The 21,845-nt window shown below is 40.7% G+C and overlaps 4 protein-coding genes across 4 annotated transcripts; all 4 read right to left on the bottom strand.

Moving 5' to 3' along the window:
- Positions 1–318: 318 nt before the first annotated feature.
- On the bottom strand, positions 319–2,486 carry LOC130075760 (zona pellucida sperm-binding protein 3-like). The gene is made up of 8 exons (XM_056240524.1): positions 1,910–2,486; positions 1,484–1,602; positions 1,303–1,406; positions 1,051–1,228; positions 804–921; positions 638–720; positions 469–560; positions 319–400 (listed from the first exon to the last, which is right to left on the bottom strand). Exons 1-8 carry the CDS (start codon positions 2,453–2,455, stop codon positions 333–335), a joined length of 1,308 nt encoding a protein of 435 aa, XP_056096499.1. The 5' UTR covers positions 2,456–2,486; the 3' UTR covers positions 319–332.
- A 2,629-nt stretch (positions 2,487–5,115) lies between these two features.
- Positions 5,116–7,594, bottom strand: LOC130075807 (zona pellucida sperm-binding protein 3-like). The gene is made up of 8 exons (XM_056240570.1): positions 7,004–7,594; positions 6,572–6,690; positions 6,391–6,494; positions 5,839–6,016; positions 5,587–5,704; positions 5,421–5,503; positions 5,252–5,343; positions 5,116–5,183 (listed from the first exon to the last, which is right to left on the bottom strand). Exons 1-8 carry the CDS (start codon positions 7,547–7,549, stop codon positions 5,116–5,118), a joined length of 1,308 nt encoding a protein of 435 aa, XP_056096545.1. The 5' UTR covers positions 7,550–7,594.
- Positions 7,595–10,923: 3,329 nt separating this feature from the next.
- LOC130075806 (zona pellucida sperm-binding protein 3-like) lies at positions 10,924–13,088 on the bottom strand. Its single transcript, XM_056240569.1, has 8 exons — positions 12,502–13,088; positions 12,076–12,194; positions 11,894–11,997; positions 11,642–11,819; positions 11,395–11,512; positions 11,229–11,311; positions 11,062–11,153; positions 10,924–10,991 (listed from the first exon to the last, which is right to left on the bottom strand). Exons 1-8 carry the CDS (start codon positions 13,045–13,047, stop codon positions 10,924–10,926), a joined length of 1,308 nt encoding a protein of 435 aa, XP_056096544.1. The 5' UTR covers positions 13,048–13,088.
- A 2,943-nt stretch (positions 13,089–16,031) lies between these two features.
- Positions 16,032–18,200, bottom strand: LOC130075763 (zona pellucida sperm-binding protein 3-like). Its single transcript, XM_056240530.1, has 8 exons — positions 17,631–18,200; positions 17,196–17,314; positions 17,014–17,117; positions 16,760–16,937; positions 16,513–16,630; positions 16,354–16,436; positions 16,183–16,274; positions 16,032–16,114 (listed from the first exon to the last, which is right to left on the bottom strand). Exons 1-8 carry the CDS (start codon positions 18,174–18,176, stop codon positions 16,047–16,049), a joined length of 1,308 nt encoding a protein of 435 aa, XP_056096505.1. The 5' UTR covers positions 18,177–18,200; the 3' UTR covers positions 16,032–16,046.
- Positions 18,201–21,845: the final 3,645 nt, after the last annotated feature.

Below are 21,845 nucleotides of genomic sequence, written 5' to 3'. Positions count from 1 at the left end.
TGGATGTTACTTGTTCAGAAGACATTTTCTTATGAAAATTCTTATGTTGGTCAAACTTTCAAAAAGTTAATCTGATTCTGTATGACAGTATCCACACAGCGCGGTGACTGACAGCAGCACTCGCCTCAAAGCACTGTGTTCATCCGCGCTGTTTCATGCCGATTTACAACCCACGTAAAGATGATAATTCCGCGAATCACTGCAGTTACAGATTTCGAACAGAGAGATGGCGACAAAGAGGAAAAGCTACGGACTGCAGCTTTAAAATGTTAACCAGACAGGAAGTAAAAATGACAAGTCAGAAACAAGCAAGGATTGGTTTGTCAGTTTTATTAAGAACCTCTCTTTTGCTCTTGAACCATTACAGGACCAAGTGAGGCCTTGCCTTCCCACTGAATGCCTAAAAAGAAGAGCCAAGTTAGAGCACTTGAATAAAAAGCAACCTTAGAAAGAGAAAACACTACCAACCTCCATAGGGAGAAGCAGCAAATTCAGCATCAGGACCACAAGTTGAGTCACAGCAACCACAAACTTGGTCGTTTCCATCAGCTGCAAACCACCTGCAAAAATACAAAGACATGGAACCTTCAACATGAGCAAAGTCCATCTAAAACACAAAAAATAAAACAAAAAGTACCCATTGGCAAAGGAACAGGATTTCCGTTGAGCATCACTGGGTGCAGACGCAATAGTTGCCTTCAGAATACATGTTATGTAGATCTGCAAGGGATGACAGACAAGTCACAAAACCAAAGCAGATGGGAGGAGTCGTCAAGTTAACACATGATATACATAGCACATACAGAAGGACTGTTGCCCTCCTGGAACATAAACGCCTCCAGCTGGAACTGGATCTTGTCAACCTGGGACCGAGGCATGAAGCGGGAGCTGGAAGCTGTAGTTTTGGCATCCACAAAGCATCTAACGACACAGCAATCAGAAAGAGTAACTCGAATGTCAACTACAACATCAAGCAAGTAGACCTTAGCCATGACTCTGTGACAAAAAGCAACTGAAACAGTCCTACCGCATCAAGGGCCATGAACTTACCCATGTTTCTCAATGAAGGAATATCTTGGAAGAGAGTTCACATCAGGTACTTGAGTGGCCACACAGCGGTCCACAAACACACGCAGAGGCACATGATTGTACTGCTTCACAGATGCCTCGATGTTAATAACGCCACCCAGGAAATAGGAGTATGAAGGCCTCTGATAGGACCAATCATCTACAAAAATAAAATTTTAGGCACAGCCACAATAGTAAAGGTGTAAATTATTGAAAGAAAAAACTTGTACCAACCCATCATGATCTTCAGGGAGAAAAGCAAGACTTCTTCACCAGCCTCTGATGAAGCATAAGGGACCCATGTTGGCCTCAAGGCATTACTGCTTACATTCTGAAGCCTACAGTACATGAAAACACCCATTAAATGGACCCAGTTGCACAAGCAGCAGAACAGAAAGTCACAGAGAGCACTTACCTTTGATAATGGCATTGAACACCGACAATTGCACCATCGGCCCGGGTAATCGGAGTACCTGCAAGCGCCTCAGGGGTGTAGGTAAGAGAGAAGGTGTAGACAAGCTCATCCTCATTCATCTGTAAAAATTAAAATAAAGTTACCAATAGGGTCATCCCAAAGACTTCACATATACCAAGACAGTGCACTCATATCACTATGAATGGGAAAGTGCAATGGTGGAATAACTCCTAAATAAGAGCATCAAAATGTTGTTGGTTTGAAATGTTATTTAAAAGGCAAGTATTTTGAAAATGCAGGATTTCCACATTCAAATAGATATTACTTTGCTACCCTGGCATTGCAAATGACAACCAAGACCAAGTAAACTGACTTTCCTTATCCTCTGCCACACTAAAATAACCCATTAAAGATTTGAGTTCTTACCATCAGCACACTGTTGCAGTCCTGTAATTCATACTCAAAGATGAGCACTCTTGCCCCAGGATCCTGACCAACAACAGGACATCCACCTAAAGACAGACCAGTTGGCTGGATCAACTGACCATTGCTGAAAAAGTCCTGCTGGACCTCTACAAGAACCCGGTTCTCGCCGCATTGAACCGCTACGCTGCTGGGAGTCACGGGTTGCCTCAACTGGAAGTCCACCGCCAACTCGCTCTGCACCTCGGGAACGATGGGATACCTCCAATCCAAAGGCTTCACTGGACCCTGCAAAAGCTGCTTCTCCTGAAGGCCAAAAGGCTCCTGTGCAAGGCTTTTGGAGTCGGGACCCAAAGGGCTCTGAAACTGAGAAGCCACTTGCAAAGGGTTCCAGAGCCCTAGAGGGGAAAGGCCAGGACTTCTGGAAGCTGGATCTGATTTTGGCCCCATACTTCTTGGACTTTGACTGTACCTCAAACTTCCCAAGACATCAGGCAGATCAAATGCAACTACCAAAACCACCACTAACACACCTTTCAGGAATCCCATACTAACAAACTTTGACTCAAACACCACAACACACACCAGTGCTTGGCTTTTCTATTTTGTACAGCTTTGAATTAAGTTGGCTCCACCCCTTTTATCTTAATTGATTACCTTTGATTCTGCTCTGGACCTGTAGAGTTTATGCATCTCGGGGATCCACCGCTCTTCACATTTTGTCTTGTGTTGCGTTCCAGTCCACTTTTAGACATGCACTAGCAAACTTCCCTAAGCACTTGCCCTGGGAGGAATCCTTGCCACCATTTTGAAGTGCGTTCAACTTTTCATGAAGTGGACAAGGGAAGTTTATATGGACAGACCCTTGCTCCCTCGGTCAAAATCGGGCAGCTCTACACTTCAGGCAGCTCCATAATAATAATAATAATAATTCATCACATTTATATAGCGCTTTTCTGGACACTCAAAGCGCTTCACATAGAAGGGGGAATCTCCTCAACCACCACCAATGTGCAGCATCCACCTGGATGATGCGACGGCAGCCATATTGCGCCAGAACGCCCACCACACACCAGCTTACTGGTGGAGAGGAGACAGAGTGATGAAGCAAATTGGTATATATATATATATATATATATATATGGGGATGATTAGGAGGCCATGATGGACAGAGGCCACTGGGCAAATTTTGCCAGGATGCCGGGGTTACACCCCTACTCTTTCGAAAGACATCCTGGGATTTTTTGTGACCACAGAGAGTCAGGGCCTCGGTTTAACGTCTCATCCGAAGGACGGAATAATAAGCTCCATATACCACAATGCAACACGATTGTGATGTCACCGTAGATCTTGTCTAATCACCACCACCACAAACAACTCTATGATATATTAATTATGATTTTTTAAATTTAAAACAACCCAAACACACATATATACATTTGGATGCTGCATTAAACAAATTCTTAAAGGGGAAAAAAAATGTAAATAATAAATCAACTCCATAGCTGATTCCAAGTGATCAAGGGCTTAGGACGTTCCAATTCAGTCCATTGCAGTTTCCGCCAGTAGTGGGCACTCATGCAACGTAAGCAATGACGTACATCCGAGTGAACGAGACGTAGGGAAGTTAGCGAGTATGACAGTTTTGGACTGGAACACAGCACTAGTGCATCTCAATTCGCCTACTTACACTATGCCCTAAAAGTATCTACTCTTTTTGTTAAGAAAAAGTACATACTTTTGAATGTGTAACAGAAGAGTAGACAAGCTTTGGAACATACTATCACATCATAAAATAACGTCTTTAACAGTTGCTCTCTGTCGCTTATTTACACGTATCCTGTCAGGTAAACTGACCTGTAATTCATCTTGTCAAAGATAAAATCCTCCACATCTAATTTAGTTCCCTACTCTATCGGAGAGAAATGCAGAAGCACGTTGATCTGCCAGTCACAGGTTTTTCATGCATAGACTCTCCTCATATTATTGCACAATGATGCATTTAAAAGTTAAGGGCCTAACAGATCTTTATAAAAGTTCACATTGTTGTGGCAGATGAAATATAACACGGATAATTTTACATAACTATTTTAATCAGCTTAAATGTTGATTATTGGTCACCCAAACCCCTTTATCTAAACCTCTCTACTTAACCATCGGTTGGCACATCCGCCATGTTTTGTAGTTTTCTGAACACTTTTAAATCGTGTTTGTATTTCTGAACTGAATCCTCCAAAGCACAATGGGTTGTGGGCAATATTAGCCATTATAGTGAGCACAGATCCACACTTCGAAAATTTACCAGAAATAGTAGACCATCCAGGGACTTCTGGCATACTCTTTTCAACATACTATGCTTTGGGACAATATTATTTTATTGTAACATACTATTTAGCATAAATAGTATGGAAATTGAGACACCGGGTCAGTCTCTCTTATTTGATAAAAGGGCTGTATCCAAAATTGCATACTTCCCTACTATATAGAAAGCAAAAAACAGTATATGACAAAAGTAGTATGTTTAATTTACAGTATTCGTAAAAGAGTAGACGAAGTATTCAGATGATCTACTACTTCTGGCGAGATTCTGAAGCTTGTCCATGACAGAAGCTTAATGTAATCTAAAAAGAACCGGAGTTCAATTGATAGACTAGAGATTGATAAATACAGATCCCAGAGAGAGAGGGTGGGGGGGGGGGGGGGGGGGGTAGTTTTGTAGAACCACCATTAGGGCTTAGGGATCAAACTTCAGATAAAGTTTACTATAATCTATGAGGCATCACAATACTCATATACTAAGTTTGAGAGCACAGGAATACAATAGGGAGACCAACTCCATTACATCAGCAGTGCTTCATGGGACAAGGTGTTCCCTGCTGAGCGGTTTTGGAATTATTTGCTTGCCAAATTCTTAAGAGCATCATGGATATGTTTTTCATCAGGAATTCTGCTGTTAAACTAAAAACATGTCATGTAAACCAATGGCTTCAAAACCATATACCAATTAACCTTGGTTACCTATGGAGAAAGTTATAAACTTCTGGAACCCTATGGTTGTATGGTTTATGGGACTAAAAAGCACAGTAGGACCATCACTTTCACCACATCAGCAGAATGAGGCACTTTTTCCCCAGTTTAAAATCTGTTAAACCAGACATGAAGTAAAAATGACAAGTCAGAAACAAGCAAATATTGGTTTGTCAGTTTTATTAAGAACCTCTCTTTTGCTCTTGAACCATTACAGGACCAAGTGAGGCCTTGCTTTCCCACTGAATGCCTAAAAAGAAGAGCCAAGTTAGAGCACTTGAATAAAAAGCAACCTTAGAAAGAGAAAACACTACCAACCTCCATAGGGAGAAGCAGCAAATTCAGCATCAGGACCACAAGTTGAGTCACAGCAACCACAAACTTGGTCGTTTCCATCAGCTGCAAGCCACCTGCAAAAATACAAAGACATGGAACCTTCAACATGAGCAAAGTCCATCTAAAAAACAAAAAATAAAACAAAAAGTACCCATTGGCAAAGGAACAGGATTTCCGTTGAGCATCACTGGGTGCAGAAGCAACAGTTGCCTTCAGAATGCATGTTATGTAGATCTGCAAGGGATGACAGACAAGTCACAAAACCAAAGCAGATGGGAGGAGTCATCAAATTAACACATGATATACAAAGCACATACAGAAGGACTGTTGCCCTCCTGGAACATAAACGCCTCCAGCTGGAACTGGATCTTGTCAACTTGGGACCGAGGCATGAAGCGGGAGCTGGAAGCTGTAGTTTTGGCATCCACAAAGCATCTAACGACACAGCAATCAGAAAGAGTAACTCGAATGTCAACATCAAGCAACTAGACCTTAGCCATGAGTATGTGACAAAGTGGTTACAAAAAGCAACTGAAACAGTCCTTCCGCATCAAGGGCCATGAACTTACCCATGATTCTCAATGAAGGAATATCTTGGAAGGGAGTTCACATCAGGTACTTGAGTGGCCACACAGCGGTCCACAAACACACGCAGAGGCACATGATTGTACTGCTTCACAGATGCCTCGATGTTAATAACGCCACCCAGGAAATAGGAGTATGAAGGCCTCTGATAGGACCAATCATCTACACAAAAAACATTTTAGGCACAGCCACAATAGCAAGGGTAAAGGTGTATATTAGGTGCCATTACTACATTGAACACTACACTGAACTCTATCATGAAATCAACAAGCAAACTGGGATTGCGCAATAAATTGTATCTATTTATGTTTACAAATCTTATACAAGCTGATAGCTGAGTGTTGGAAGTGTGCTTGAAATGTACAAATGTTACTGAATAGTTTTATTGTTTTTTTATATATTATTTTTATTCGCTTGTTTTTATTTATTGCTTGAGATCCGTCCTCACTTAGTGCAAATGGAATTTCGTTGTATTCATTTACAATGACAATAAAAGGAATCTGAACCTGAATTATTGAAAGAAAACTTGTACCAACCCATCATGATCTTCAGGGAGAACAGCAAGACTTCTTCACCAGCCTCTGATGAAGCATAAGGGACCCATGCTGGCCTCAAGGCATCACTGCTTACATTCTGAAGCCTACAGTACATGAAAACACCCATTAAATGGACCCAGTTGCACAAGCAGCAAAACAGAAAGTCACAGAGAGCACTTACCTTTGATAATGGCATTGAACACCGACAATTGCACCATCGGCCCGGGTAATCGGAGTACCTGCAAGCGCCTCTGGGGTGTAGGTAAGCGAGAAGGTGTAGACAAGCTCATCCTCATTCATCTGAAAGAAGATTGTGGTTACCAAGAGGGTCATCCCAAAGATTTCACATATACCAAGACAGTGCCCTCATATCACTACGAATGGGAAAGTGCTCAGTGCAATAACTCCTAAATAAGAGCATCAAAGTGTTGTTGTTTTGAAGGGTTATTTAAAGGAAAGTCATTTGAAAATTCAGGATTTCCACATTCAAATAGTACTTGGTTGTCATTTGCAATGCCAGGGCAGCTAAGACCAAGTAAACTGACTTTCCTTGAAAGATTTTGGCTATCCTCTGCCACACCAAAATAACCTATTAAGATTTATGAGTTCTTACCATCAGCACACTGTTGCAGTCCTGTAATTCATACTCAAAGATGAGCACTCTTGCCCCAGGATTCTGACCAACAACAGGACATCCACCTAAAGACAGACCAGTTGGCTGGATCAACTGACCATTGCTGAAAAAGTCCTGCTGGACCTCTACAAGGACCCGGTTCTCGCCGCATTGAACCGCTACGCTGCTGGGAGTCACGGGTTGCCTCAACTGGAAGTCCACCGCCAACTCACTCTGCACCTCGGGAACAACGGGATACCTCCAATCCAAAGGCTTCACTGGACCCTGCAACAGCTGCTTCTCCTGAAGGCCAAAAGGCTCCTGTGCAAGGCTTTTGGAGTCGGGACCCAAAGGGCTCTGAAACTGAGAAGCCACTTGCAAAGGGTTCCAGAGCCCTAGAGGGGAAAGGCCAGGACTTCTGGAAGCTGGATCTGATTTTGGTCCCATACTTCTTGGACTTTGACTGTACCTCAAACTTCCCCAGACATCAGGCAGATCAAATGCAACTACCAAAACCACCACTAACACACCTTTCAGGAATCCCATACTAACAAACTTTGACTCAAACACCACAACACACACCAGTGCTTGGCTTTGCCATTTTGTACAGCTTTGAATTAAGTTGGCTCCACCCTTTTTACATTAATTGATTACCTTTGATTCTCCTCTGGACCTGTAGAGTTTATGCATCTCGGGGATCCACCGTTCTTCACATTTTGTCTTTTGCTGCGTTCCAGTCCACTTTTAGACACTGACTTGCGAACTTCCCTAAGCACTTGCCCTCAGGGGAATCCTTGCCGCCATGTTGAAGTGCGTTCCACTTTTCATGAAGTGGACAAGGGAAGTTTATGTGCACAGACCCTCGCTCCCTCGATTTTGATCGAGGGAGCGAGTCTACTTCATATGTACACTTCAGGCAGCTCTATATACCACAATGCAACACGATTGTGACGTCACCGTGGATCTCATCTTATCACCACCACCACAAACAACTCTATAATATATTAATTTTTTTTTTTTTTTTAAAACAACCCAAACACATCTATACATTTGGATGCCACATTAAACAAATTCTTAAAGGGGAAACAATTTTAAATAATAAATCAACTCCATAGCTGATTCCAAGTGATCAAGGGCTTTGGATGTTCCAATTCAGTCCATTGCAGTTTCCGCCAGTAGTGGGCACTCATGCAACGTAAGCAATGACATACATCCGAGTGAACGAGACGGAGGGAAGTTAGCGAGTGAAGGGCATGACAGTTTTGGACTGGAACACAGCACTAGTGCATCTCAATTCGCCTACTTACACCATTCCCTAAAAGTATGTACTCTTTGTGAAGAAAAAGTACATACTTTTGAGTGTGTAACAGAAGAGTTGACAAGCTTTGGAACATACTGTCACATCATAAAATAGTGTCTTTAACAGTTGCTCTCTGTCGCTTAGTTACACGTATCCTGTCACGTAAACTGACCTGTAATTCATCTTGTCAAAGATAAAATCCTCCACATCTAATTTAGTTCCCTACTGTATCGGAGAGAAATGCAGAAGCACGTTGATCTGCCAGTCACAGGTCCTTCATGCATAGACTCTCCTCCTGTTAATGCACAATGATGCATTTAAAAGTTAATGGCCTAACAGATCTTTATAAAAGTTCACATTGTTGTAGCAGATGAAATATAACACGGATAATTTTACATAACTATTTTAATCAGCTTAAATGTTGATTATTGGTCACCCAAACCCCTTTATCTAAACCTCTCTACTTAACCATCGGTCGCGCACATTCGCCATGTTTTGTAGTTTTCTGAACACTTATAAATTGTGTGTGTATTTTTGAACTGAATCCTCCAAAGCGCAATGGGTTGTGGGCAATATTAGCCATTATAGTGAACACAGATCCACACTTAAAAAATTGACCAGAAATAGTAGACCATCCGGGGACTTCTGCCATGCTCTTTTCAGCATACTATGCTTTGGGACACAGTTACTTTAAGCTCACATACTGTTTTAGGTTAAATAGTATGGACATTGAGACGCAGGGTCAGTCTCTCTTATTTGATAAAAGGGCTGTATCCAAAATTGCATACTTCCCTACTATATAATTGGCAAAAAATAAGTATATGACAAAAATGGTATGTTTGAATTTACAGTATTCATAAAAGAGTGGGCATTAAGTTTCCGGGTGAACAACTACTTCTGTTGAGATTCTGAAGCTTGTCCATGACACAAATTTAACGCATCTAAAAAGAACCGGAGTTCAATTGAAAGACTAGAGATTTATAAATACAGATCCCAGAGAGAGAAAGTGGGGGTGGGGGGTGGGGGGTGGGGGGGGGGGGGGGGGGGGGGGGGGGGGGGCTTTAGTTGTTTAACTATTAGGGCTCAGGGATCAAACTTCAGATAAAGTTTATTATAAACTATGAGGCATCACAATACTCATATACTAAGTTTGAGAGCACAGGAATACAATAGGTGTTCCCTGCTGAGCGGTTTTGGAATTATTTGCTTGCCAAATTCTTAAGGATATGTTTTTCATCAGGAATTCTGCTGTTAATCTAAAAACATGTAAACGGATCACTTCAAAATACCAATTAACCTTGGAGCTTACAGTAGCTGCATTTAAAATGCTCAGTTTAAGGTTACCTATGGAGAAAGTTCTAAACTTCTGGAACCCTATGGTTGTATGGTATATGGGACTTAAGGCACAGTAGGATCACCACATCAGTAGAATGAGGCACTTTTTGCCCAATTTAAAGCTGCAGTCCGTAGCTTTTTAAGTTAAAAATAATCCAAAATAATTATATTAAAAAAAAAACGTATTCTGCCAGTGGGCAAAACTATCTGATTGCCATAGCTAGATTCAAAACGGTTAGCTTGTAATAATGATTTTAATTCCAGTGGTACTGGTGGGTTTCCGCAGGAAATTCAAGCATGTTTTTGCGTCATGACGTCACACCCGTACACATGGAGTTTCGGCTAGCCGGCTATACTGCGCGTGACGAGATGTTTAGATGTATAGGCTTTTCTCGCAGCACTTTACATAATTAAACTTATGGCATCCAGAAAGATCCAAACAATCATCAGTGTCAACTGGAGATTCAGCAGTTATAAAACCCAAAAGACTTCGTACTTCGGATTTAAGGTGGCTAGAGAAAGAGAAAGAAACAGTCTCATACGAACACAAGGATTTAAACATCGGCGGGGCTTTTGAAAAGTGCGTGAACTCCGTGTTTTGAAGGGGTTCAAAACGGAAGAAGAGACGGCTTTTTTCTGCTGAACAAGTTAGTTAAGACATTTCAATAGTTCAATCGTGTAACAGTACGTTTTCTTAATTCACACAGTTATGGAGTTTCCTTTGTTGTGCCTTTCTCGTTTTGCTATTATGGAGAATATGAATTATGAACTACACAGGTAACCATAAAACACATTAAATTTAACATTAGTCACGCAATGCTGATGTGATGTTGTTAACAAACAATTTGAGAACAAAGTAGGCTATAATTTGCACGGTTGCTGTAAATCGCGTTGATTAAATCTAACGAAGCTTATCATGTCGAATGCTTTTTCCCCTAGTTGGTCAGAACAAAAATGGATGTTACTTGTTCAGAAGACATTTTCTTATGAAAATTCTTATGTTGGTCAAACTTTCAAAAAGTTAATCTGATTCTGTATGACAGTATCCACACAGCGGGGTGAGTGACAGCACCACTCGCCTCAAAGCACTGTTCATCCGCGCTGTTTCATGCCGATTTACAACCCACGTAAAGATGATAATTCCGCGAATCACTGCAGTTACAGATTTCGAACAGAGAGATGGCGACAAAGAGGAAAAGCTACGGACTGCAGCTTTAAAATGTTAACCAGACAGGAAGTAAAAATGACAAGTCAGAAACAAGCAAGGATTGGTTTGTCAGTTTTATTAAGAACCTCTCTTTTGCTCTTGAACCATTACAGGACCAAGTGAGGCCTTGCCTTCCCACTGAATGCCTAGAGAGGAGAGAGCCAAGTTAGAGCACTTGAATAAAATGCAACCTTAGAAAGAGCAAACCCTACCAACCTCCATAGGGAGAAGTAGCAAATTCAGCATCAGGACCACAAGTTGAGTCACAGCAACCACAAACTTGGTCGTTTCCATCAGCTGCAAACCACCTGCAAAAATACAAAGACATGGAACCTTCAACATGAGCAAAGCCCATCTAAAACACAAAATAAAACAAAAAGTACCCATTGGCAAAGGAACAGGATTTCCGTTGAGCATCACTGGGTGCAGAAGCAATAGTTGCCTTCAGAATACATGTTATGTAGATCTGCAAGGGATGACAGACAAGTCACAAAACCAAAGCAGATGGGAGGAGTCGTCAAGTTAACACATGATATACAAAGCACATACAGAAGGACTGTTGCCCTCCTGGAACATAAACGCCTCCAGCTGGAACTGGATCTTGTCAACCTGGGACCGAGGCATGAAGCGGGAGCTGGAAGCTGTAGTTTTGGCATCCACAAAGCATCTAATGACACAGCAATCAGAAAGACTAACTCGAATGTCAACTACAACATCAAGCAAGTAGACCTTAGCCATGACTCTGTGACAAAAAGCAACTGAAACAGTCCTACCGCATCAAGAGCCATGAACTTACCCATGATTCTCAATGAAGGAATATCTTGGAAGAGAGTTCACATCAGGTACTTGAGTGGCCACACAGCGGTCCACAAACACACGCAGAGGCACATGATTGTACTGCTTCACAGATGCCTCGATGTTAATAACGCCACCCAGGAAATAGGAGTATGAAGGCCTCTGATAGGACCAATCATCTACAAAAATAAAATTTTAGGCACAGCCACAATAGTAAAGGTGTAAATTATTGAAAGAAAAAACTTGTACCAACCCATCATGATCTTCAGGGAGAAAAGCAAGACTTCTTCACCAGCCTCTGATGAAGCATAAGGGACCCATGTTGGCCTCAAGGCATTACTGCTTACATTCTGAAGCCTACAGTACATGAAAACACCCATTAAAATGGACCCAGTTGCACAAGCAGCAGAACAGAAAGTCACAGAGAGCACTTACCTTTGATAATGGCATTGAACACCGACAATTGCACCATCGGCCCGGGTAATTGGAGTACCTGCAAGCGCCTCAGGGGTGTAGGTAAGAGAGAAGGTGTAGACAAGCTCATCCTCATTCATCTGTAAAAATTAAAATAAAGTTACCAATAGGGTCATCCCAAAGACTTCACATATACCAAGACAGTGCACTCATATCACTATGAATGGGAAAGTGCAATGGTGGAATAACTCCTAAATAAGAGCATCAAAATGTTGTTGGTTTGAAATGTTATTTAAAAGGCAAGTATTTTGAAAATGCAGGATTTCCACATTCAAATAGATATTACTTTGCTACCCTGGCATTGCAAATGACAACCAAGACCAAGTAAACTGACTTTCCTTATCCTCTGCCACACTAAAATAACCCATTAAAGATTTGAGTTCTTACCATCAGCACACTGTTGCAGTCCTGTAATTCATACTCAAAGATGAGCACTCTTGCCCCAGGATCCTGACCAACAACAGGACATCCACCTAAAGACAGACCAGTTGGCTGGATCAACTGACCATTGCTGAAAAAGTCCTGCTGGACCTCTACAAGAACCCGGTTCTCGCCGCATTGAACCGCTACGCTGCTGGGAGTCACGGGTTGCCTCAACTGGAAGTCCACCGCCAACTCGCTCTGCACCTCGGGAACGATGGGATACCTCCAATCCAAAGGCTTCACTGGACCCTGCAAAAGCTGCTTCTCCTGAAGGCCAAAAGGCTCCTGTGCAAGGCTTTTGGAGTCGGGACCCAACGGGCTCTGAAACTGAGAAGCCACTTGCAAAGGGTTCCAGAGCCCTAGAGGGGAAAGGCCAGGACTTCTGGAAGCTGGATCTGATTTTGGCCCCATACTTCTTGGACTTTGACTGTACCTCAAACTTCCCAAGACATCAGGCAGATCAAATGCAACTACCAAAACCACCACTAACACACCTTTCAGGAATCCCATACTAACAAACTTTGACTCAAACACCACAACACACACCAGTGCTTGGCTTTGCTATTTTGTACAGCTTTGAATTAAGTTGGCTCGACCCCTTTTATCTTAATTGATTACCTTTGATTCTCCTCTGGACCTGTAGAGTTTATGCATCTCGGGGATCCACCGCTCTTCACATTTTGTCTTGTGTTGCGTTCCAGTCCACTTTTAGACCTGCACTAGCAAACTTCCCTAAGCACTTGCCCTGGGAGGAATCCTTGCCACCATTTTGAAGTGCGTTCAACTTTTCATGAAGTGGACAAGGGAAGTTTATATGGACAGACCCTTGCTCCCTCGGTCAAAATTGGGCAGCTCTACACTTCAGGCAGCTCCATAATAATAATAATAATAATTCATCACATTTATATAGCGCTTTTCTGGACACTCAAAGAGCTTCACATAGAAGGGGGAATCTCCTCAACCACCACCAATGTGCAGCATCCACCTGGATGATGCGACGGCAGCCATATTGCGCCAGAACGCCCACCACACACCAGCTTACTGGTGGAGAGGAGACAGAGTGATGAAGCAAATTGGTATATATATATATATGGGGATGATTAGGAGGCCATGATGGACAGAGGCCACTGGGCAAATTTGGCCAGGATGCCGGGGTTACACCCCTACTCTTTCGAAAGACATCCTGGGATTTTTTTGTGACCACAGAGAGTCAGGGCCTCGGTTTAACGTCTCATCCGAAGGACGGAATAATAAGCTCCATATACCACAATGCAACACGATTGTGATGTCACCGTAGATCTTGTCTAATCACCACCACCACAAACAACTCTATGATATATTATTTATGATTTTTTAAATTTAAAACAACCCAAACACACATATATACATTTGGATGCTGCATTAAACAAATTCTTAAAGGGGAAAAAAATGTAAATAATAAATCAACTCCATAGCTGATTCCAAGTGATCAAGGGCTTAGGACGTTCCAATTCAGTCCATTGCAGTTTCCGCCAGTAGTGGGCACTCATGCAACGTAAGCAATGACGTACATCCGAGTGAACGAGACGTAGGGAAGTTAGCGAGTATGACAGTTTTGGACTGGAACACAGCACTAGTGCATCTCAATTCGCCTACTTACACTATGCCCTAAAAGTATCTACTCTTTTTGTTAAGAAAAAGTGGTAACACTTTATTTCGATAGTCCACTTTAGACATTCTACTAACTATAAGTAACTTTTCAACTACATGTCAACTAACTGTCATTAGAGAATTAGTAACTGTCTGCTTAATATCTGCTAACACTTTATTTTGTTTGTCCCCCAACAGATATTCTGCGGACTATAAGTAACTTAGCAACTACAAGTCAACTTGTTCTCCTAACCCGAACCCTAACACCTAACCATTACCTACCAGCCTACTGACAGTCTACTACAGCCTACTAACACTCTAAAGACAGTTAGTTGACATGTAGTTGAAAAGTTACTTATAGTTAGTAGAATGTCTAAAGTGACTATCGAAATAAAGTGTAACCGAAAAAGTACATACTTTTGAATGTGTAACAGAAGAGTAGACAAGCTTTGGAACATACTATCACATCATAAAATAACGTCTTTAACGGTTGCTCTCTGTCGCTTATTTACACGTATCCTGTCAGGTAAACTGACCTGTAATTCATCTAGTCAAAGATAAAATCCTCCACATCTAATTTAGTTCCCTACTCTATTGGAGAGAAATGCAGAAGCACGTTGATCTGCCAGTCACAGGTTTTTCATGCATAGACTCTCCTCCTGTTAATGCACAATGATGCATTTAAAAGTTAATGGCCTAACTGATCTTTATAAAAGTTCACATTGTTGTGGCAGATGAAATATAACACGGATAGTTTTACATAACTATTTTAATCAGCTTAAATGTTGATTATTGGTCACCCAAACCCCTTTATCTAAACCTCTCTACTTAACCATCGGTCGCGCACATCCGCCATGTTTTGTAGTTTTCTGAACACTTTTAAATCGTGTTTGTATTTCTGAACTGAATCCTCCAAAGCACAATGGGTTGTGGGCAATATTAGCCATTATAGTGAGCACAGATCCACACTTTGAAAATTTACCAGAAATAGTAGACCATCCGGGGACTTCTGCCATGCTCTTTTCAACATAATATGCTTTGGGACAATATTATTTTAGTCTAACATACTATTTAGCATAAATAGTATGGAAATTGAGACACCGGGTCAGTCTCTCTTATTTGATAAAAGGGCTGTATCCAAAATTGCATACTTCCCTACTATATAGAAAGCAAAAGACAGTATATGACAATAGTATGTTTGAAATTACAGTATTCGTAAAAGAGTAGACGAAGTATTCAGATGATCTACTACTTCTGGCGAGATTCTGAAGCTTGTCCATGACATAAGCCTAATGTAATCTAAAAAGAACCGGAGTTCAATTGATAGACTAGAGATTGATAAATACAGATCCCAGAGAGAGAGGGTGGGGGGGGGGGGTAGTTTTGTATAACCACCATTAGGGCTTAGGGATCAAACTTCAGATAAAGTTTATTATAAACTATGAGGCATCACAATACTCATATACTAAGTTTGAGAGCACAGGAATACAATAGGGAGACCAACTCCATTACATCAGCAGTGCTTCATGGGACAAGGTGTTCCCTGCTGAGCGGTTTTGGAATTATTTGCTTGCCAAATTCTTAAGAGCATCATGGATATGTTTTTCATCAGGAATTCTGCTGTTAAACTAAAAACATGTCATGTAAACCGATGGCTTCAAAACCATATACCAATTAACCTTGGTTACCTATGGAGAAAGTTATAAACTTCTGGAACCCTATGGTTGTATGGTTTATGGGACTAAAAAGCACAGTAGGACCATCACTTTCACCACATCAGCAGAATGAGGCACTTTTTCCCCCAGTTTAAAATCTGTTAAACCAGACATGAAGTAAAAATGACAAGTCAGAAACAAACAAATATTGGTTTGTCAGTTTTATTAAGAACCTCTCTTTTGCTCTTGAACCATTACAGGACCAAGTGAGGCCTTGCTTTCCCACTGAATGCCTAAAAAGAAGAGCCAAGTTAGAGCACTTGAATAAAAAGCAACCTTAGAAAGAGAAAACACTACCAACCTCCATAGGGAGAAGCAGCAAATTCAGCATCAGGACCACAAGTTGAGTCACAGCAACCACAAACTTGGTCGTTTCCATCAGCTGCAAGCCACCTGCAAAAATACAAAGACATGGAACCTTCAACATGAGCAAAGTCCATCTAAAAAAACAAAAAAATAAAACAAAAAGTACCGATTGGCAAAGGAACAGGATTTCCGCTGAGCATCACTGGGTGCAGAAGCAATAGTTGCCTTCAGAATACATGTTATGTAGATCTGCAAGGGATGACAAGTCACAAAACCAAAGCAGATGGGAGGAGTCAAATTAACACATGATATACAAAGCACATACAGAAGGACTGTTGCCCTCCTGGAACATAAACGCCTCCAGCTGGAACTGGATCTTGTCAACTTGGGACCGAGGCATGAAGCGGGAGCTGGAAGCTGTAGTTTTTGCATCTACAAAGCATCTAACGACACAGCAATTAGAAAGAGTAACTCGAATGTCAACTACAACATCAAGCAAGTAGACCTTAGCCATGACTCTGTGACAAAAAGCAACTGAAACAGTCCTACCGCATCAAGAGCCATGAACTTACCCATGATTCTCAATGAAGGAATATCTTGGAAGAGAGTTCACATCAGGTACTTGAGTGGCCACACAGCGGTCCACAAACACACGCAGAGGCACATGATTGTACTGCTTCACAGACGCCTCGATGTTAATAACGCCACCCAGGAAATAGGAGTATGAAGGCCTCTGATAGGACCAATCATCTACAAAAAAAAAAAAATTTAGGCACAGCCACAATAGTAAAGGTGTAAATTATTGAAAGAAAAAACTTGTACCAACCCATCATGATCTTCAAGGAGAACAGCAAGACTTCTTCACCAGCCTCTGATGAAGCATAAGGGACCCATGTTGGCCTCAAGGCATTACTGCTTACATTCTGAAGCCTACAGTACATGAAAACACCCATTAAAATGGACCGCGTTGCACAAGCAGCAGAACAGAAAGTCACAGAGAGCACTTACCTTTGATAATGGCATTGAACACCGACAATTGCACCATCGGCCCGGGTAATCGGAGTACCTGCAAGCGCCTCAGGGGTGTAGGTAAGAGAGAAGGTGTAGACAAGCTCATCCTCATTCATCTGAAAGAAGATTGTGGTTACCAAGAGGGTCATCCCAAAGACTTCACATATACCAAGACAGTGCCCTCATATCACTATGAATGGGAAAGTGCTCAGTGCAATAACTCCTAAATAAGAGCATCAAAGTGTTGTTGTTTTGAAGGGTTATTTAAAGGCAAGTATTTTGAAAATTCAGGATTTCCATATTCAAATAGATAGTACTTGGTTGTCATTTGCAATGCCAGGGCAGCTAAGACCAAGTAAACTGACTTTCCTTGAAAGATTTTGGCTATCCTCTGCCACACTAAAATAACCCATTAAAGATTTGAGTTCTTACCATCAGCACACTGTTGCAGTCCTGTAATTCATACTCAAAGATGAGCACTCTTGCCACAGGATCCTGACCAACAACAGGACATCCACCTAAAGACAGACCAGTTGGCTGGATCAACTGACCATTGCTGAAAAAGTCCTGCTGGACCTCTACAAGGACCCGGTTCTCGCCGCATTGAACCGCTACGCTGCTGGGAGTCACGGGTTGCCTCAACTGGAAGTCCACCGCCAACTCACTCTGCTCCTCGGGAACGATGGGATACCTCCAATCCAAAGGCTTCACTGGACCCTGCAAAAGCTGCTTCTCCTGAAGGCCAAAAGGCTCCTGTGCAAGGCTTTTGGAGACGGGACCCAAAGGGCTCTGAAACTGAGAAGCCACTTGCAAAGGGTTCCAGAGCCCTAGAGGGAAAAGGCCAGGACTTCTGGAAGCTGGATCTGATTTTGGCCCCATACTTCTTGGACTTTGACTGTACCTCAAACTTCCCCAGACATCAGGCAGATCAAATGCAACCACCAAAACCACCACTAACACACCTTTCAGGAATCCCATACTAACAAACTTTAACTCAAACACCACAACACACACCAGTGCTTGGCTTTGCTATTTTGTACAGCTTTGAATTAAGTTGGCTCCACCCCTTTTACCTTAATTGATTACCTTTGATTCTCCTCTGGACCTGTAGAGTTTATGCATCTCGGGGACCCACCGCTCTTCACATTCTGTATGGCCACGTTCACACCGCAAGTCCTAATGCTCAATTCTGATTTTTTGCTCAGATCCGATTTTTTGATTGGCTGTTCACATTACCTTTTAAAATGTGACCTATATCTGATTGCAGTGTGAACTGTTTGAGGTTTCAAACTAACCGGCATGCGCAAAAGAACAATAACAATGACATCAGACGCAGCACGCGGTTGCACTAAAGTTCGGGAGGTTATGGAGGAAGTAAGCATATTCACATTTATTTCATAATGTTTGTGTAATGGAAACTTTTGCGGGTTAATGGTTGCAAATTCACTACAGAGATCTGTGTGGATGCGTAGACGAAGCCAGGATTGGTGGGAATATGACGTGAATAGTTTCACTGAGACGCTGTTCTCCTGTGTCCCCGTTCTTCCATTTCGTGTGCAATTTTTTCAAAAACGGAGCGGTTACGGTAGGTCCTTCTAGCTTGAATTGAAGTATCTCCCCATATACTTAGATCTAACACCTCACTCTCATTGACTCGCGTCATCGCTGTTCTCCATATCTAGTCAAGTTTTTAATGTTAGGCTACTGTCTGTGTCTGTTGTGTCTAGGGCTTCGCCGGCGCATAATTGTGACAAATGTCGACGTAGATTGACGTAAAAGTCGCATCAAATCCGCTTTGATTGTTCACACTGCGGTCGCATTGAAAAAAATCAGATCTGGGTCTGATTCAGGACCACATATGTATGTGGTCTAAATCTGATTTGAAAAAATCAGATCTGGGCTAGATTTGAGTGTTCACACTACCTCTGAAGAAGTCTGACCTGGTCACTTGACCCCAAAAAAATCAGATTTGGGCCACTTTTGCCTGCAGTGTGAACGGGGCCTATGTCTCTCTTATCTGACACATTAAGGGGGGTATTTACATGACACCATTTTCAACTAAAACTCTTTCAACTAGAAAAAACTCTTTTTATGCATTGTGTTCATTTACACAACAACAGCATTTTGGAGTCCTAAAAAATCTAACTTTTGCAAACTGGTTTCAAAGTGCAAGTTTTTGAAACCAATTCCATTATTGTCTCCGTACTATAAACACATGAATTTATGAAAACTGTGACGTCATGCGCATGCCTATTACGTGTTCAGTCTATAGGAGCGTAGTGTTCCTTTACAAAGTGTCATTGCCAACTACTGGCCTGGCAGCAGAATACAGCGCTTTTAGTCATTTTTACAGATCCTTGTGAACCGGGATCAATATGACAACATTGTTGTCTGTACTCAAAACATTTAAAAACGTGAAGGATAACCTAAGGAGCTGATGGTCTGAATTGGGCGTGTGTTAAATAAGAGAGACACTTAATGTCTTCTAAAAAGCACCTGAGCTCACATAAATAGAGATTATTCATAAATATATTTAAAATACAAATTTACATAGATAAAGCCTTTTGAGTTGTAAGTTCAGAATAATCACTGAAGTCCATCATATACTGTATGCATATAGCCTGATGCAACATAAATGAGTTGCAAGGACAACAATAATTGTCCCGTTTTTATTCTTCACGGTGTATTTTTAATTCTTTGGATGTGTAATATCACTTTATTACTTGACTTCTTCTGATTTAATTCCACAGTGAGAGAGATAAATCAACATATTGCTAAAACATTTTATTAGTATCAAGAGGTGGAAAGGATAAAGTTTGTTGCACTGATCACAGGTAAAGTCTAAACATTTTATGACCGAAACCATTTTAGAACTGAGACAGCATTACAATTCACTTAATACCCTTCCAAGTTTTTTTCAACAAGGTTATTTTAATGCTTCCACAAAACCATCACATAAACATGGAGCCCTCTTGTGGCTGATGGGATACATTGTACATACATGCATAATTCACTATATAAATGATTTGTTTTTTATTTACACAATAAAACGTCTTAATTCCAAGAAAAGGTCAGTTTTAACCTTGTTTCTACAAAGGACTTTGTAGAAACTTTTACCTGCATTTTTAGTCACATTTTTAGTAATACAAGAATTGTCAACAACAAATACCAACTTAACTTGACGTTAATGCATTGACAAACTTCCCTTATAAAATAAAGTACAGTAGTACCATGGTAAAGTGATGGAGTTAGATGGTAATACCACAGTACTTTGCTGCAGTGCTATAAAATAATTAATAATAATAAAACTTACACCAAGGCAACATTTCTCATTTTTTATTTACATAAATACATATTATTAAAATTACTTAAACTTAAGCTATATATATATAACCATAATAGCATATAAATAATATGAAAATAACATTCTGTACTTTATACAGAAATCAATTTTTGCCCTTCAAATCCTCCTTCCACCCAATGTAAAATAAGATCGAGAGACAAAGCATTGCTTTAACAACTTAAAATATTTATTTTTTGAATGAAAAATATAGTTGTTTACAATGGGATATAATTTAGCTCTTCTGACAGCTGTACATCATCAGAACACACTCATGATGATGGCGGCAAGTTTAATATGGTTAAAAGTTAATAACACTTAAAATCAGCCATATAAACAGTATGTGCTATTAATATACATGTATTCCAAAAAGCAGCTCTGGGAAGGGCTTTAACAGTCCAGTTTTCAGCTTTGTTCATAAATTGTCTTGAATCTCTGTTTTCCAGTTCAGATGAACACTGATCACGGGCCGCTCACATACTAAATATGAGCAAATGTCCGTCATCGCAACAGTTTGCCTAAATCTAGAGCAATAAAACTCAACATGAATTATGAAAAGGTTCTGAGACAGACATTGTGCTTTTGTAACCATTTACTCAAACACTTAGATGATTTTCACCTCATGACGGATAAATGCGGATTCAAGCCATCGTGTAGATATGTTCAGAATTGAACTGTTTAACGTATTAGTTCATTCACGATTTGAAGTGATATTCTAATGCACAATATAATGTGAAAAAAGTGATTGTCCTTCACAAAAAAAGAAAATTAAAAAAGGACATTCAGAGTTTTAGAGTGTATTTCAGGTCATATTTCAGCCCAAAAATCAAAAGAAAAAAACATATTATAATAATTTTATATTTTGCATGAAAAATAAAGCCTATTTTGGGACAATTAAACCTTTCTGCAATACTTTCATAATTACACATTTTAGTCATGTGAAAAATCTCATTGCTGGAATTCAGTAATTCATCAGGACACAATAAATTAAATTCAGCACAACAAATACTTTCAATTGCACGCACTTAAATTGCATTTAAATTTTTATTTTATTTTTTACTTTTGTTTGTGAAGTGAAATATGACCTGGATATTTTCTGTGATATTCACTCATAAAAAAAATTGGATACTTTCAATAAACTGTAAATGACTGTCATAATGAATCTATCGACTCGCATGAAGTCGTAGTTTGAATGGGACACTGCAGGTATGTAACAGCACCATTACGGTGGAAAGGTGGAATCAATCAGCGTTGCTATAATAATTAAAGATTATAAGACCTGATTGCAATGTGAATTAAAACGCCAA

Source organism: Rhinichthys klamathensis, unplaced genomic scaffold (assembly GCF_029890125.1).
Source record: "Rhinichthys klamathensis goyatoka isolate OS25496 unplaced genomic scaffold, OSU_Roscu_1.1 h1tg000603l_1, whole genome shotgun sequence".
Taxonomy (NCBI): domain Eukaryota; kingdom Metazoa; phylum Chordata; class Actinopteri; order Cypriniformes; family Leuciscidae; genus Rhinichthys; species Rhinichthys klamathensis.
The sequence above is the reverse complement of the archived record's forward strand: the minus strand, read 5'-3'. Positions and strand labels throughout refer to the sequence as shown.

Excerpts from the sequence above, each read along its gene's own strand:
- LOC130075760 (XM_056240524.1), bottom strand. The coding sequence starts at position 2,455 with ATGGGATTCCTGAAAGGTGTGTTAGTGGTGGTTTTGGTAGTTGCATTT. Across the intron at positions 922-1,050 it reads TCCTTCATTGAGAAACATGG|ATGCTTTGTGGATGCCAAAA; the intron begins GTAAGTTCATGG and ends CTGTGTCGTTAG. Across the intron at positions 561-637 it reads TCCTGTTCCTTTGCCAATGG|GTGGTTTGCAGCTGATGGAA; the intron begins GTACTTTTTGTT and ends GTATTTTTGCAG.
- LOC130075807 (XM_056240570.1), bottom strand. The coding sequence starts at position 7,549 with ATGGGATTCCTGAAAGGTGTGTTAGTGGTGGTTTTGGTAGTTGCATTT. Across the intron at positions 6,495-6,571 it reads GTTCAATGCCATTATCAAAG|GCTTCAGAATGTAAGCAGTG; the intron begins GTAAGTGCTCTC and ends CATGTACTGTAG. Across the intron at positions 5,184-5,251 it reads TGCTGCTTCTCCCTATGGAG|GCATTCAGTGGGAAAGCAAG; the intron begins GTTGGTAGTGTT and ends TCTTCTTTTTAG.
- LOC130075806 (XM_056240569.1), bottom strand. The coding sequence starts at position 13,047 with ATGGGATTCCTGAAAGGTGTGTTAGTGGTGGTTTTGGTAGTTGCATTT. Across the intron at positions 12,195-12,501 it reads ACTGCAACAGTGTGCTGATG|ATGAATGAGGATGAGCTTGT; the intron begins GTAAGAACTCAA and ends TAATTTTTACAG. Across the intron at positions 11,820-11,893 it reads CTCCCTGAAGATCATGATGG|ATGATTGGTCCTATCAGAGG; the intron begins GTTGGTACAAGT and ends TTATTTTTGTAG.
- LOC130075763 (XM_056240530.1), bottom strand. The coding sequence starts at position 18,176 with ATGGGATTCCTGAAAGGTGTGTTAGTGGTGGTTTTGGTGGTTGCATTT. Across the intron at positions 16,938-17,013 it reads CTCCTTGAAGATCATGATGG|ATGATTGGTCCTATCAGAGG; the intron begins GTTGGTACAAGT and ends TTTTTTTTGTAG. Across the intron at positions 16,115-16,182 it reads TGCTGCTTCTCCCTATGGAG|GCATTCAGTGGGAAAGCAAG; the intron begins GTTGGTAGTGTT and ends TCTTCTTTTTAG.